General features: G+C 38.5%; 1 protein-coding gene across 6 annotated transcripts in view; it reads right to left on the bottom strand.

The window, feature by feature from the left end:
• The window catches only part of TMEM260 (transmembrane protein 260), a 62971-nt gene extending 50998 nt beyond the window's left edge, over positions 1-11973 (bottom strand). For 4 of the 6 annotated variants that reach the window (XM_047767421.1, XM_047767425.1, XM_047767424.1 and 1 more), the window contains exons 1-3: positions 11478-11805; positions 6308-6339; positions 5428-5579 (exon numbers count right to left, since the gene is read on the bottom strand). In XM_047767421.1, the coding sequence (XP_047623377.1) occupies positions 5428-5579; positions 6308-6339; positions 11478-11697 (404 nt within the window). In that variant the 5' untranslated portion in view covers positions 11698-11805. Of the gene's footprint in view, positions 1-5427; positions 5580-6307; positions 6340-11477; positions 11811-11940 lie in introns of those variants that run through there. The other 2 variants (XM_047767426.1, XM_047767422.1) reach the window with 2 other exon arrangements.
• Positions 11974-14729: the final 2756 nt, after the last annotated feature.

The raw sequence follows: 14729 nt of genomic DNA, 5'->3' as shown, positions 1-14729 counted from the left end.
GTAACTTTAAGATATATGTGCATTTTTTTATTATAGCCGTAATGACTGATGACTAGTTCCAGTGGCAAAATCTCGGCAGGAAACAGATTTAGCAATTTAAATGTTTTATAAGTTTTTGTAATTGAGGAAACTTTTCATAATCTGACATTTGTTAAAACCACTTATTAGAAATTATGCAGCACAGTAGCTGTGGAAATATGAGCTCGCTTCACAATTATAAAGTCAGCCTATGTAGCCCTCTCCTATTGTATATAGTGGCATAAACCCCACGGCGGCCTATCAGCTAACTGGCAGGCAGGGGGCTGCTCTATTCAAAGTGAGAGATACAAGCTGCAGGGCAAAAACCTGGCAGCTCCCATCTGACCCCACAATCCCCTACTGGTGACAGCTCCAAGCTCCATGGCAAATTAGGCCTTCTCATATTACAATTGGAGAAGACAGATTCCATTAGCAGTATCTGAAATTGAGTGGAGAGCTGCACTGTTATCAGACTTGACTCATAAGCACTGCTATTAATCAGAGCTATGATAGCATTTATATATTTCAAGCTATCTGCTGCCGCTGTGATATTCTGCTACAAAGGGTTGATGGGACTTAGGAAAGTGAACAATAGAGCTTTCTGGGAAAAGCAGAGTAAATCAAGAAAGTCTATGACTTCCGCACATTCTGAAGGGATTGTGGTTTACATAAATTTTCTCCCAATTGGAGATTGAGCTCTTCCTCATCTTACACATGGGATTTAGTTGTCACTCAATGGTAACAGCTGTGAAAAGGTGAAGCGGCCCACCGCTCAGAATATTGCCTTCGCTTTTAAAGCAATTAACCCATGAACAGGAGGATACCTGGTGATATCAAAGGGATTAGGCCAGGCAGTGCATTATTAACATTTCCTTGAACTAATTCTAACTCTGACTAGCTGTCAGAAAAGACTCTACAGTCTTAAAAAAGAGTTTGTGCCCTGCTTTTTTTTCCCTTCAAAATGAAGTGCTGCTATTTGAGCCTAATATGTCCCTCTACTTATAAGAAAATGCAAATGAACCAAGCTCTTAATATGCTTAGCCAGTCTGAGTCAATGCAATTTTAATACAAGTACGAGAGAAATATATGATCAATTAACCAGGGATCAAGACAGATATTCTCCTGAATGGAAATTAATGCTCCAGTACTTTCCATTCTTCTCCAACTACAAAAACTTGGTGACTATTTGTTACTTATACATAGTTACCTCTGAAATTAGGAAGAGCTTCACATTATTCTCTATGGCAATAATCTAAAATACTCTTTGAGCTGGAAAATCCAAATGTCTTTTAAGCAGGAGATTCTACATTTTTTAAGGTATGACATTTTAATTTTTGATTCTTTATTGAATGGGATCTTAGCTGAAGCTGTAAGAATAGCAGACACAGTGCTTACAATCGAGTGTTCCTGTTCCAAAAGTTAATCAAAATAATTTTTAGCAGCAGCAGCAGCAGCAGAATGTTGGACGTACATAAATTATTTTTAAAAATACCCCATAAATAAAACACTGGCACAAAACAATTTGCCAGGAGGCATTTAAATATTACTGAAATTGGTTGTAAGTTCTTTGTAGTAAGCAAGCACATCTTCAAGATACCTTTAATTATTGTTAACACTTACATATTCTAGGGAACCTACCTGACATTAGGAGATCAGATTTCTTATTGTAGGATGTTCATGGTATTAGAAAGTTTTTTTATGCAAGTTTCCCTAAACAGCGCTTTTGAGAAAAAATAATTAACAAACTTTAATAGTTTGTGACTTTGTCTTACTTTCTTTAAAATAAGCACTGAATGTTGATTGTAAATACAAAAAGAATTTTACTTTCAACTCACATGAGTGTGCAACAAATACCGCTGAAGAAATCCTTCTCTGTGTCCATTCGGCCCATAATAGTTTGAAAAAGGTATGCTGACTTTCAAGTCTGTTGAGAATATATTCCCTGCCCTGTAACTATCAAATGACATGACAGAAGATATATCCTCACCTGAGATCATAAACAATTTAAATCTTCTCTCAGGTAAAGAATTTATATCCGACGCTATCATTGGACTCCATTCTTTCAGGGATCCCAGAACATACGAAATAAAGTTATGTTGATGTTAATGAGAGTAATCTCAGGTCTCCTTCCTTACTGAGTATGGAGGACCTAGTTTGATGTTTTCTTAGAAAATGAGTTTGAAATTCAAGTACTAAGCAAAGCTAAATGATGTCCATATTAGTGATTTACGCTACCCATAACTTAAATTTTTATATTAATGGGATTTGTGAATTTCAAATACAACACTTTAAATATCATACTATCAAACTTAAAAATCATTTACTTCATTGGCTTTAAAAGAGAAAATCCTAGTTCCTCTAAATCACTAAATGTAGCACGGTCTTAAATGCGCACAGATGTACACATTAATAAAATTAATACTATTTCCTATAAATGAAATGTATTAGATTATAACTCCCTTAACATAATGCATGCTTTAAAATACCCCCAAAGGGAACAATACATCAATAAATACATACAGAAACAACTGCCACAGTCTTACTATTTTTAATTCAGTAAACTACAGCGACACATACAGCTTTCAATGTGCTGTTTTACTCATATGCTTTCTACATCAGGGCAAAGAAAAGAGTTCTTGCCAACCATTAGGAAAGATTGACAAAAAATGCAGTGTTAATGACATCTTAAAGGCTTTTAAAAGCAAAAGAAAGATGCAAGAAAAGCAAAAATTACATAGTAATTGGAAACAACGAATAAATTGTTCTTTCAATCTAAGTCATGTTTACTGAAAAATGGAGCTTTTTACATCAACATATTTAAACAGAAATTTCCTTGTGAAATACAATCTTGTTGAAAAGGTACAGAAGGTCTTTATGTCCACCCCAAGAGCTAAATATAGTGAATGCTATGTGAACAATTACCTGAAAAAAACCTAAACCTGTTAAAAGAATTAATTTCCTGCACACCAGTCAGCACTAATCCTACATGTACAGTAATGTTCTCTTAAGTGATGGGGGAAAGAAAATACAACTGTTTCCTGGATCAAAACCCTTCGATATTCAATAACCAAATGCAATGATGAATCAGTTGGTAAATGAATAAAGTAGTGAAATGTCTCCTAAACGAGTTCTGGGGAAGGAGTCAATGTAAAGGAATATATTTACTGTGTGCCAGGACTGGAAAAAAGCCGTCACTGTAATGGCTGCACAAAAACCACGTCCTGCTGTTGGGTTTATATTCACAGAAGGAAGGTTTTAAAGGTTAAGTTCAGGTCATACGACAAATGAAAATGTAACAAGCCAGCTGACATTGTATAATGTCTTCTTCCACTCAATCAATAGGCTACTGTTAGTCCTATTACCATAGAGATGGTTTGCTCTTTCCCGAAGGGTGGCTATTGTTTGACAAAACAGATTTGCCACTTGAACTAGGTAGTTCCCAAAGGACATGTACCTTGTCAATTATTTGTATTCAAAATAATGAAGTATTTTCATATTAAAATGTATGTAAGAGATAATATCGTCAGGTCCCTTTTCGGAGAAAAGCAACTTTTCCAAAGTACTAGATTACTAAAACCACGCAAATATGCAGTTTAGTCATGTGAAGGGTTTTTGATTTAAAACATGTATCAGCAGGAATATGTATTTATCACTAAGACTGTATATTAAAAGAAAAGGGTCACAGGCTTCTGTGCTAATCTAAAACCCATTATAATCAAGCATAAAATTAATAAAAGCTATATTTAAATCTGGAAAACACAAAGAAAAATTATTGTCACAAACTATGGATTCTGAAAAGATAAAGATTTTTATAAATGATTATTACAGTGGTTTTTATGTGGAAAGGGATCAGCAATTAATAAAGTGAAAAACATGGAAAAGTGAATCACTTTATTTGCTTAAGAGCTAGCTACAGTATTTAAATACACATATGTATATGTTATAGAAATAATCTAAGATACAGGTGAACTACCAAAACAAATACAAATATTCATTTTCTTTGAAATGTCTTTGTCTTAAATGTCTTATGAAAGTCAGCAACTCCTACATTTAATACAGAACAGGTGAGTTCTAAATTTCAACCTAGATATTTAAAAATTAAAAAAAAGATGAGTTTTTTCTCAATGGAAATAATGACAGAGCCTTATTGTAAAAGATCAGAAGGAGCAATTCTAATAATAATTATTCTAATTATTTAGAAAAAGAAAGTATTCATAAGACTAATTAATCCAAGCAAAAATGTTATTTTAAGCATTTCAAACTTAAAAGATTTTGCTATCACTGAAAATCTATAAAACTGAAATAGAAACAAATTAAGTAATAGAGATAAAAAGTCAGTAAACAAGCAACAATTACAACTTTGAATCTGAAAGCTTTCCACAATTAGATTTAACTGTAAGCTTTAGCCATAAATTAACTTTTACCTTTCTACAAATAATCATAAGGGAATTTAGAAAGAATTTAGTCAAAGGGCAGTAACATGACAAATGTAAATAAAAACATTAGATTCCAAAAATGACATCTGAAACTGTATATTCAAATTATACTATATTTACCTACAAAATTACTTATTTTTATTAAAAAAACAAAATTACTTATTTTTGTAATAAAATCTGCAATACTCTTTGAAAGAAATGTTTTATGAACATTTAAGAAATGTTTGGTTTCCCCTTTGCAGGAAGTATAATTTGTATTTTTCACTAAAATCCTTTTAGGCATAGGTTAGACTGAGTTAATGTTCAAGGAGATAGAAACAGCAAAGACAAATGAGTTTACAAATATCCTAAACTAATGACCCATTTTTTTTAAAAAATGGTAGCCTTCTAAACTAAGGAAGCCTTCCATCATAAAGTAAGTGGGATCTAATTTGCCTATCTTCCCTACAGGCTATAATGGAACAAAGTGAAACCTTACTAAAAACCACATCCCAAATTGATTTCCTTAGTTAATAGCCTCATTTCAAAAAGTATACAACATGTGCATATTTAGAATATAGTATAATTAGGTATTAGCCCTGGACCTGACAGGCAGCTGCCCATCAGCAATACTCTGCGTAATTAAATGATATTTACCATTTACCAAAAGATGGACTTCATATTGTTGAATTAAACTGGCCCATCTGCATCTTCCTAAAATGACAAACCTTATTAGTTCTGCCTAACCAGAGAATTGTGATAATGAACCGGTGACACCTTCTCTCCATTGTATGAAGCAGAACCAACTGTGTAATCATTTGAGGGGTCAAATGCATATGAAATTACTGTAAATTGAGAAAGTGAAATCACAGGAGTGATTAGGAAAACCATTCAAGCAATAAAAGATTTTTTTTTTAAATGTATGTACACAGGCCATAAAGAAAGCTCCACCTCCAATTGGTCAAAATTAATTTTAACTAATCAACTACTTTACCTGAAAACGGTGAAAAAAAGTAATGCTGCAGCTACTGCTCCAAATAAGCCACACAGAAGATTGACTCGGTAGGCAACTGAACCAAAAGGAAAGAGTATAATTGCCAGTTTAGCCACCAGAGTGAACAAAGGATAGCCAGGAGGATGGGCAACCTAAGGGAAAATTAACAACAGTCAGACAGTTGTCATCCAGCAAAGGAAGAGTCACAGTGGCTTTAATTGAAAAGTAGCCCTTTTCTTAGGCAAGTATAAAGATTAAGAGACAATGACTAAATGTTTGAATAGTGGTTTTCTATTGTAATCCTCTTGTGCCAATACAAATAAATATTTTCTTTAGTGGATTTGGCAGTGTCTATCACATGGTGTGTCACCTAGAGAAAGGGTGACATATTTCATTGTCCGTTCTTAAGCAGTTTGTTCTCTGGGTTCACAGTACATTAGGGTCATTTAAAAGGCTATTGAAAAAAAGCAGGTTCTGAAATATCGTACTGGTTAGAAAGTTGAAAGACCACACTGCTATCGGATTACCACCATGCTGACAGTCCTAAGGTCTTGCCTAAAGGGATCACGCACCATAATAAAGTTTATTAAATAATAAACTTATTAAAACTGTTAACCCGATTTATTTTATTCTCCATAGCTTATACAAAATTTGGGGTGATAATAAGCTAGCTACTGTATATATAGTAAAGGCTTTGCTTTATAATTTAGTTTAATTGGATTTAAAACTTAAAGTAAATTGTCACGTACTGTACTTATAAGTTACTAGAAACTGGGGTTTGAAAATAAATTAATCTACTTTACTCCATGCTTAATTAAACTTTCTTAATTCCTAAAACTGTTAATGAGAGCATTGATTAAACAATAAAACTAATACTTACTCCAAGCTCATGTGCGGCTGTGATCAGTTCCCCTGTGAAAAAATAATGTAAAACCAATAATTACTATTAGAAAATGACACTCCTCCAAAGTTTTCAAAATCCAAATGCTTGCATTGGGGTTTTGCATTAATTTGACTGGATAAAACTGCAAATCTGTAGAGATTTAACAGCATGAAATAGTCTCAGAATATTTTCTCCCTTAGATCTTTTTGAACAAACTATCTTTGATAGTTTTTAATAATTGGTCAGTGGAAATACAGGTGAAGTCTAGTTTTTAAAAATGCTAAAAATTGTATATTTTGTCCTCCTAAAAGTTGTATACACCTGCAAATATACAAAAAAAAAAAAAAACTCTTAGAGAACATTACTGTAAAATGCTGTATTATCCCTCAAGAATTTAGTGCAAAACTGTAAAGATGCAACACTAGAGATTTGAATAGTCTATGCAAATTGTACCATTATGCCCTAAACTGGCATTTGGATACCTTCTCTATATTAATTATATTGGATATCTTTAAACAATTGCCAAATGCTTATTAACCTCAAGTTATTTTGGTAAGCTCTACCACTACATTTTTTAAGCCATTATTTATATTATTAAATAGTTCCTTATAATTCCTTACCATTCACAATTATTTCTAAAATTGTTGATGTAGTAATTCAATATCTATTTGTTCATACTTTAAGCATCCAGAGCACAGGTACTGTATTGGTCTCATCCCTATACATTCAATATAGTACAGAGTAAGAAATCAATATTAATTGATGATTTATCAAAGTTACTATTATCTATTGGGAATGTATTAATGTCCATTTTCTTTCCTTCAGTGGCTATCAGTACTCTTCATTTATACTGCCCCAACCATAGTTAGACCTTTCCCCTCTCCGGCCTGGGCTGTAGCAATAGCTCTGACCAGTATTCTACTTCAATTCTTCTTCCTCCTGAATCACTTATTACTGCAACCCCCAACCCCCAAAGGTTGGATTGTTTCCTTAGTCTAAAATTTCTCAGTGCCTGCTTTCTGCGTACTGAATGAACTTGACTCCTCAGCATAAAATGTAAACACTCTATGGCTTCAAGTTCCCTTTATAAGGCTTATGTCCATGAAAACTTTGCTCACCTTAGTCAGATCTGACTACTCACTGTTCCTCTAGAACAGTCCTCTTTTGCACCTCTTATCACATTTTCTCACTCAGCATTCTCTCCTAAATACTTCAGGGCCCACTTCAGTTGCTGCCTTCTCAGTGACACCCTTCCTTACACATACCCCTCCCCAGCTTTCCCTATCAGGATTAATCACATCCTCCTCCCCCATGGAACCTGCTCGAAACCTCTCTATTCAGCACTTAGTTGGATTGCCTCTGTGCTGGTTAGTTGTTTTCATTTGTCTTTTCCACTAAGATGAAAATATTATCCATTTCGGGCTTCTGTCAGGACATCAGCACCTCTCCCTCATCAGGCCACACAGGGAATCTACTTCAAGCCCTGTACAGAGAGGTTGACAAAGACATATCACGGTGTCATTCTTGCTACTCAGACACCCCACATCTCAGATTGCATAACTGCTCGCTTCACGAAGCCCCACAGGGGCACCAAAGACAGATACTGCTCACTTACATCACTTACTTATGGACATCTTTGAAGTTTTCTGGAGATATTCAAGAGCATCTTATAAGCTAAGGCACTTTTTGTATCTTATATAAATTATGGTTTTAAAATGTTTAAAATAACGGTTCCCTTTGTAGCTACTGTTACCGAAACTGTATAGTTCTGCCCTAGAATGGGTTTGCTCTTAGGTCTCTAGTGCTGAGTGGTTTTAATCAGTTTTTTGTTCTTATATTTCTGTAGGTGCAATGAAACACAGTTAAGTTTAAATTTTCAAGGTCACTATTCATTCTCCTTCATTTAAAATGTATTTAGAATTGTATTTAACCTTAAGAAAAACAGCCTATTTTCTGAAACTTCTTTTTACCATTGAAAAGTCAGTATGCTGTTACTCTTTATTGGAGTTCTGTTGGTAGAAAGACGAATCTGGAATGTGATAAACTTCCAGCACCAACTCTTGTTAAATGTTCAACTAAAATCTAAACAGAAAAGATGCTACTATTCAAAGTCTATGAATGCATCCCTGATAGAAAGCTAAAGGGAAACCCTACTTTTAAAACTGGGCATGATAAAAAAGAGAAATAGTTAAGAAAAAAAAATTGGGAGAGCCTCCTAGGTCCTTGCTTTCCCCAATTCTTTACACTATGGTTTTTGCAAATTTAAGTCATACCTGCATTAGGATTCCTGAGATGCCTTTTAAAAATAAAGATTCCTTGACCATAACCCAAACCTACCTACTCTAGACCCTCTGACATTGTGGCCCAAGTCCCCCAGGCAATATCAAGTACACTCAAGTTTGAGAACTATAGGGCTTTTTTTGTCTGGGACACAAATGTGTGGCAAGCTGAGGTGTTAGCAAATGCTTCACCTTTACAAAACCCAGCTCCCTCTATGTTATACTTTTTACATTAATTACACAGTTAAATTGTCATGTATCAAGTGTTAATGACAGTATCTTAAGTATAGATACATATAAGCTATAGTTCCCAAGCATAACAAAGAGAAGTGAAGGCTAAATTCCCACCCTTTATTCTAAAGGACCAGTAGTGCTCCTGCCCATAAATCAACTATGTACATCAAGTGGTGAAAAAGTAATTTTCGCAAGGCCACACAATGTGGATTCATGGAGTATAACTGAAGACTTATCAGCAAGAAGAATACATGCTTTATGTTGGTTTTGATTGTCTTCTGTTTACTGGTTAAAAAAAATTTATTTCAGAAACACAAAATTCAAAGAGAACAGTACATTCAACATATAAACAAAATTATCAAAGATGTGATTATACAAATTTTACTGATAACTCTTAGAAAACACTTCATTCCCCAAAACGAACATAAAAATATTAGAAGCAACCACTATTCAGAATCAAACTAAACTTAGAACACCCAAAAAGTATAACTCTAAGTGAATTATTAACTTTATTCTTTGGGGAAAAAATAAGACTATTAATAAAAACAAGGCAACATCATACATTTCTTTCTTTCTTTTTTTTTGTCTTTTTTTGCCTTTTCTAGGGCCGCTCCCACGGCACATGGAGGTTTCCAGGCTAGGGGTTGAATTGGAACTGTAGCCACTGGCCTATGCCAGAGCCACAGCTACTTGGGATCCAAGCCGCGTCTGCAACCTACACCATAGCTCATGGCAATGCTGGATCCTTAACCCACTGAGCAAGGCCAGGAACCGAACCCGCAACCTCATGGTTCCTAGTCAGATTCATTAACCTTTGCACCATCATAAATCAACTATGTACATCAAGTGGTGAAAAAGTAATTTTGACAAGGCGGGAACTCCAACATCATACATTTCAAATAGACTATCACTAAATATGTGAGGACAGATTTAAGAAAAAAAAATTAGAGCCTAAATTGGTTAAAAGAGCATGTTCTAAAGTCAATATACTTGGGTTCTTTCCTTAACTGTTCCTACTTTGCAGCTGTGTGATTCTGGACACACTTTAACCTTAGTTTAGTCATCTATAACATAAAGAAATTGATAGCTACCTCACAGGGTAGCAGCTGGGAGGATTAAAATGATAATTCACGTGAAGCACTTGGAACAGTGCCTGGCACAGAGTAAGTGCTCAGTAAGTGTTATTTTTACTATTCATCCCAATCCTGACCTTCAGGCTCATACAACCATGACAAATAACTGTCAACATTTTTCTTTTGGAAATGTACAGAACTACCCATTCTCTGAGTAGTGCTCTCCGATGCCAAAACTCTCACAATGATAAAGTTATTTCTATTATTTAATATAAACCTTGGGAACATCATAACTCCATTCCCCACTATACTAATGAAACATTGCTCCTATCTGGTCTATAGGACCTGAAAGAAAGAATAAAGTTAATGACCCATAAAAGGAACATCAAGGATCCTCAATGTGGTAGGCAGCCTTAAAGACTGCCTCTGACGCTGCCCAATTCCTAGGCTTCTCACTGTGTAATCCTCTCCCTCCCTAGGCTGGGCTGGACATACTGACTCGCTTTCAGGAATAAAACCAGGCAGTGGTATGTCACTACCAAGATTAGGTTACAAAACATCAGAGTTGTCAGGCAGAGCTGTCTTCTTTCTCTTGACAGAGGTCAGCTTACAGAGAAACCTATGTGGCAAAGAACTGGATGGAGCTTAGAAGCTAATCCCCACCAAGTAGAACCTTGAGAGGTCAGCAACCTCCCCTCCTGAGTTAGGGAACCCACTCAAACTGCACCCACATTCCTGATCCACAGAAAATGTGAGCTAACAAACTTTTGCTGTTTTAAGCCACTAAATTTGGGAGTATCTTGTAATTCAGCAACTAATGCACTCAGTTTTTCTCGGATTACTACCCAAAGTTACAGCACCATTCTGACAAAACTACTGATCATTATTAGGCATTACTGGATGGCCACTGAATTTGGCAGCAAAACAAAACCCAGGTCTTGTCTCTCATCCCAAATACATAACTATTTTTCATATGATTTAAATGGCCGATGACGCAAGCTTTTCTGTTTAACAGGAGCAGCTTGCATTAAGCCGAAACTGGCTTCCATTCCTTTAAGCATTCTCCAGCAAATATTCTGCAAGTTTGGTTCCCTTTCAACATCAGGTTTCAACTAAAATACCACCTCCTCAGAGGCCTTTCTCAACTAGCCATTTTGGTGGAGCCATTACCTAGCCCACTGTCAACCACATTTCCTTCTGTCTCCATTAACTTCTCACCACTCACTATGTAGTGGTTTATTCAGCAGTTTGTATATTGCTACTCTCCATGACACTGTTCACCACTCCTGTTATTCCTTTTATCTGGAACACGATAAGGACCCAACAAGTAATATTTGCGGGCTAAAAAGAAATGGAAAACTTTTTTAGCCCGCAAATATTACTTGTTGGGTCCAGGAAAAATGATCTAGAGAAACGGAGAGGTTGGTAAAGTACCCATCAGGCAAAACCAACAAGACCCGGCTTGAAAGCCTGAGAACTAGAGACCAGGATTACAAGAAAGTTACAGGAATGGAAACAGAAGTTGGTTCTGGGACTTAAAGCCCTGCAGGGGCCCGGGCAAGTGGATGAAGGGGTGCGGACCTAGTGAGGACAGTGCGGACCAGCGACGAGGCAGGAGGGACGACCCAGAGAGTACTTTACCCGAGTCGCCCCCCGGCACCGACGGGGGCAGCGTGAGGGTGAACACCGCGGCCACAGCGGCGAACACGGCGACGCCGCCACGGAGGCCCCTGGAGCGCCGTGGCCCCACTCGGGCTGCCGGCCCCTCGGCCAGGCCCCCGCCGTCTCCATGGAGACCCATGCGTCAGAGGAACCGAAAAAGGAGGACGCGTGGGACCCCAGGACTAGGAGCTTCACTGTGCCCCTAGGCGAGAGCCCAGCGCTTTGCATGGCGGCTGCGGCGGCTTCCGGGTCGGCCCGGGTGGGCGGGACGCACCTTTCTGCGCCGGCGCGGGGGGCAAAAACCGCCCAGCCTCGCGGGACTAGGCCTGGGCAGCCTTCTGGCGGCGCACGGCGCATCGGGGTTTACAGAAGTATAACTTACTTCCCAGTAGCGCATCACAGGAGAGACCCTTCCTTTAGGAAACCAAGCCTTGCCAAGGGTCGTCATCTCTATGGCCTCCTCCCTTCCCGGTGACTTGGTCGGAGCTGACAGAGACGGGAGGGGGGGTTGCAAAGCGGGCGTGCGAAAGGGCCGCGACTGCCCCCAGCGGTGTGGGGTGGAACTACACTAAGGGCCCTAGACTGTGAGCCTGAGGATCCGTGTGCGCAGTGTAAGCCTCATATGTTTACTACGAGTAATTATAAACCTGTATGCTAATTGTTCAATCGCTGAGTTGTTTCAAAGGTAAAATAAGCTAGGTTGGTTTTTATTTTTTGGGTTTTTTTAGTAGCATGAGGAAAACTCGGGAGATGAGAAACTTGAGTTTCTGTAGTGATACAAATAATTCATGTCATGGTAAAAAGAACTCCTTTACTGAAGAGGTGTATTTTGGTGGAGCTTTGACCACACACTGGGAATGAAACCGAGACACTGCATTTTCCAGTTAGCTGCAACACAAAAAAGAAATGGGGAGTTCCCGTCATGGCGCAGTGGTTAATGAATCCGACTAGGAACCATGAGGTTTCAGGTTCGATCCCTGGTCTTGCTCAGTGGGTTAAGGATCTGGCTTTGCTGTGGCTGTGGCATAGACCAGCAGCTGTGACTCCGCTTAGACCCCTAGTTTGGGAACCTCCATATGCCCCTGGAGCGGCCATAGAATAGTAAAAAAAAAAAAAAAAAAAAGGAATGGGAACTCTTGAGACCACCTCATAGCACATTCTTGGTAAGATCTTTAGTAAGATCTTTAAGCTCAGATTGTACATTATTATATGGATTATTCTGGAGGGGGAGGGGAGGAGAGCAGCCTCCCTGGAATGCATCTCAAAATACAGTGAAGATCATTGACAATCTAGGACATGTTACAGGCAATCTGACAGGAACACAGAATCGCAAATGTAGAGTAACTAACACACATCTGCATAGATTGGCAGACGTTATGCCAGCATCTTAGGTATTTACATAATGCTTCCTCGGCTATATCGTGGGTCCCTGGAGGGCAGGTAGGCAACTTCTAAAATGGCTCCCAATAATCCCCTACTCCTGGTACTGACTCCCTTATGTGATCTCCCCGTATGGGGGGTGGGGTGGGGGGGGAGTGGGCTGGATCTAGTGACTCACTTCTATCCATAGAATAAGGTGAAAGTTAACAGTTGTCCCTTTGGAGATTAGGTTATAAAACCACAGGCTTCCATCTTGCTAACTCTCCCCCTGGTGGGCACCACCTCTCTTGTCCTCTGCTTGTTCACTCTGATGAAGCTACCCATCATGGTGTGGGATGCTTGGTGGAAACGCCCACTCCATAAAAAGTAGCAAGGAACTGAACATCACCTCCAGCCGACAGCCAGCCAACAACTAGCAAGGAACTGAATCCCGCTAATACCTCATGAGGGAGGCAGGGTGCAGATGCTCTGTTAGTGACCCTTGAGGTGATAACAGACTCCCACCAAGACCTTGATTATAGCCTAAGAGAGACCCTGAGGTAGAGGACCCAGCTAAGTCTCACCCAGATTGCAGTCCAACAGAAACTGTGAGATAGTAAGTGTTGCTGTTTCAGTTCACTAAATTTGGGGTAATTTGTTACTCAGCAATAGATTTCTAAGACAGCCTGCCTCCTATTTCTTTTCTGAAAGAGTATGCCAGTGATTAATACTGGCTGAGCCAAGCATGTGCTTAACTTTCCCTTTTTACATTTCATCTTTTGCTCATGAGCTTTGTAAAAGATAAAATGTTTATCATGGCAAATTACTTTCAAAAGAGCAAAATTATCTGTCCATAGTCAAGAGGCAGAGATCAGCACTAGAAGTTTGTTTGAATTTGGGAGTTGTCACAGATGAGGTGAATGAAGAAGTTCACGGAGGCATAACGTAGTGAGAAGAAGGTTGAGGTCATGTGTTAGCCCACATCTTTCTTTAGGGAATGGCAGAAAAGCAGACAACAGTGCAAGAGAAGGATGTGTCACAGGGCGCTAAGGAAGAAATGATGTCAGTGAAGTATGTGTGGTCAGATTGTCAAAGAGAGAGAAGGACGGTGAGGAGGCCCACATCCTGGTTTATGGGATTGAGTTTATACCATTTGGAGAATTCTTTAAGCAAAAGAATACAAAACTGCAGATAGAGAATTAGATACAGGCATCGGAAGGAGCCTGTGCTGGAGACAAGCTGTGGAAAAAGAAATTTTTTTAATTGAAGTATAGTTGATTTACAACATTGTGTTAGTTTCAAGTGTACAGCAAAGTGGTTCAGTTATACATAACTATTCTTTTCCAGATTCTTTCCCACCATAGGTTATCACAAGATACTGAATCTAGTTCCCTGTGCTCTACAGCTGGTCTTGTTGTTTATCTATTTTATACATGGTGAATATCTGTTAATCCCAGACTCCCAATTTATCCCTCCCCACCTCCCCTTTGGTACCCATATGATTCAGACTTTGTTGACTTCATGGCTAATCTCCTTTGAGGATGAAGAACGGCCAGTTGCGTGTGTGTGTGTGTGTGTGTGTGTGTGTGTGTGTGTGTGTGTGTGTATCTGGCAACCTCTGAGGAAGCTGGCTGACTCTTCCATCCTTCCTCAAGTGCCCTCTCCTCCAGGATTCGGTGACAGCCCTCAGCCCTTTGGCTTTCCTTGACAGCCCTCAGCCCTTTGGCTTTCCTTTTACCCCTGGCCTCTGCTCCGGCTTGCTTCTGTCGGTCCTCCACAGATTCGAGTGCACCAGGCCGTAGACTGTTCTCT

Source organism: Phacochoerus africanus, chromosome 2 (assembly GCF_016906955.1).
Source record: "Phacochoerus africanus isolate WHEZ1 chromosome 2, ROS_Pafr_v1, whole genome shotgun sequence".
NCBI lineage: Eukaryota > Metazoa > Chordata > Mammalia > Artiodactyla > Suidae > Phacochoerus > Phacochoerus africanus.
Note: the sequence above shows the minus strand (reverse complement) of the source record. Positions and strands in the feature narration are given on the sequence as shown.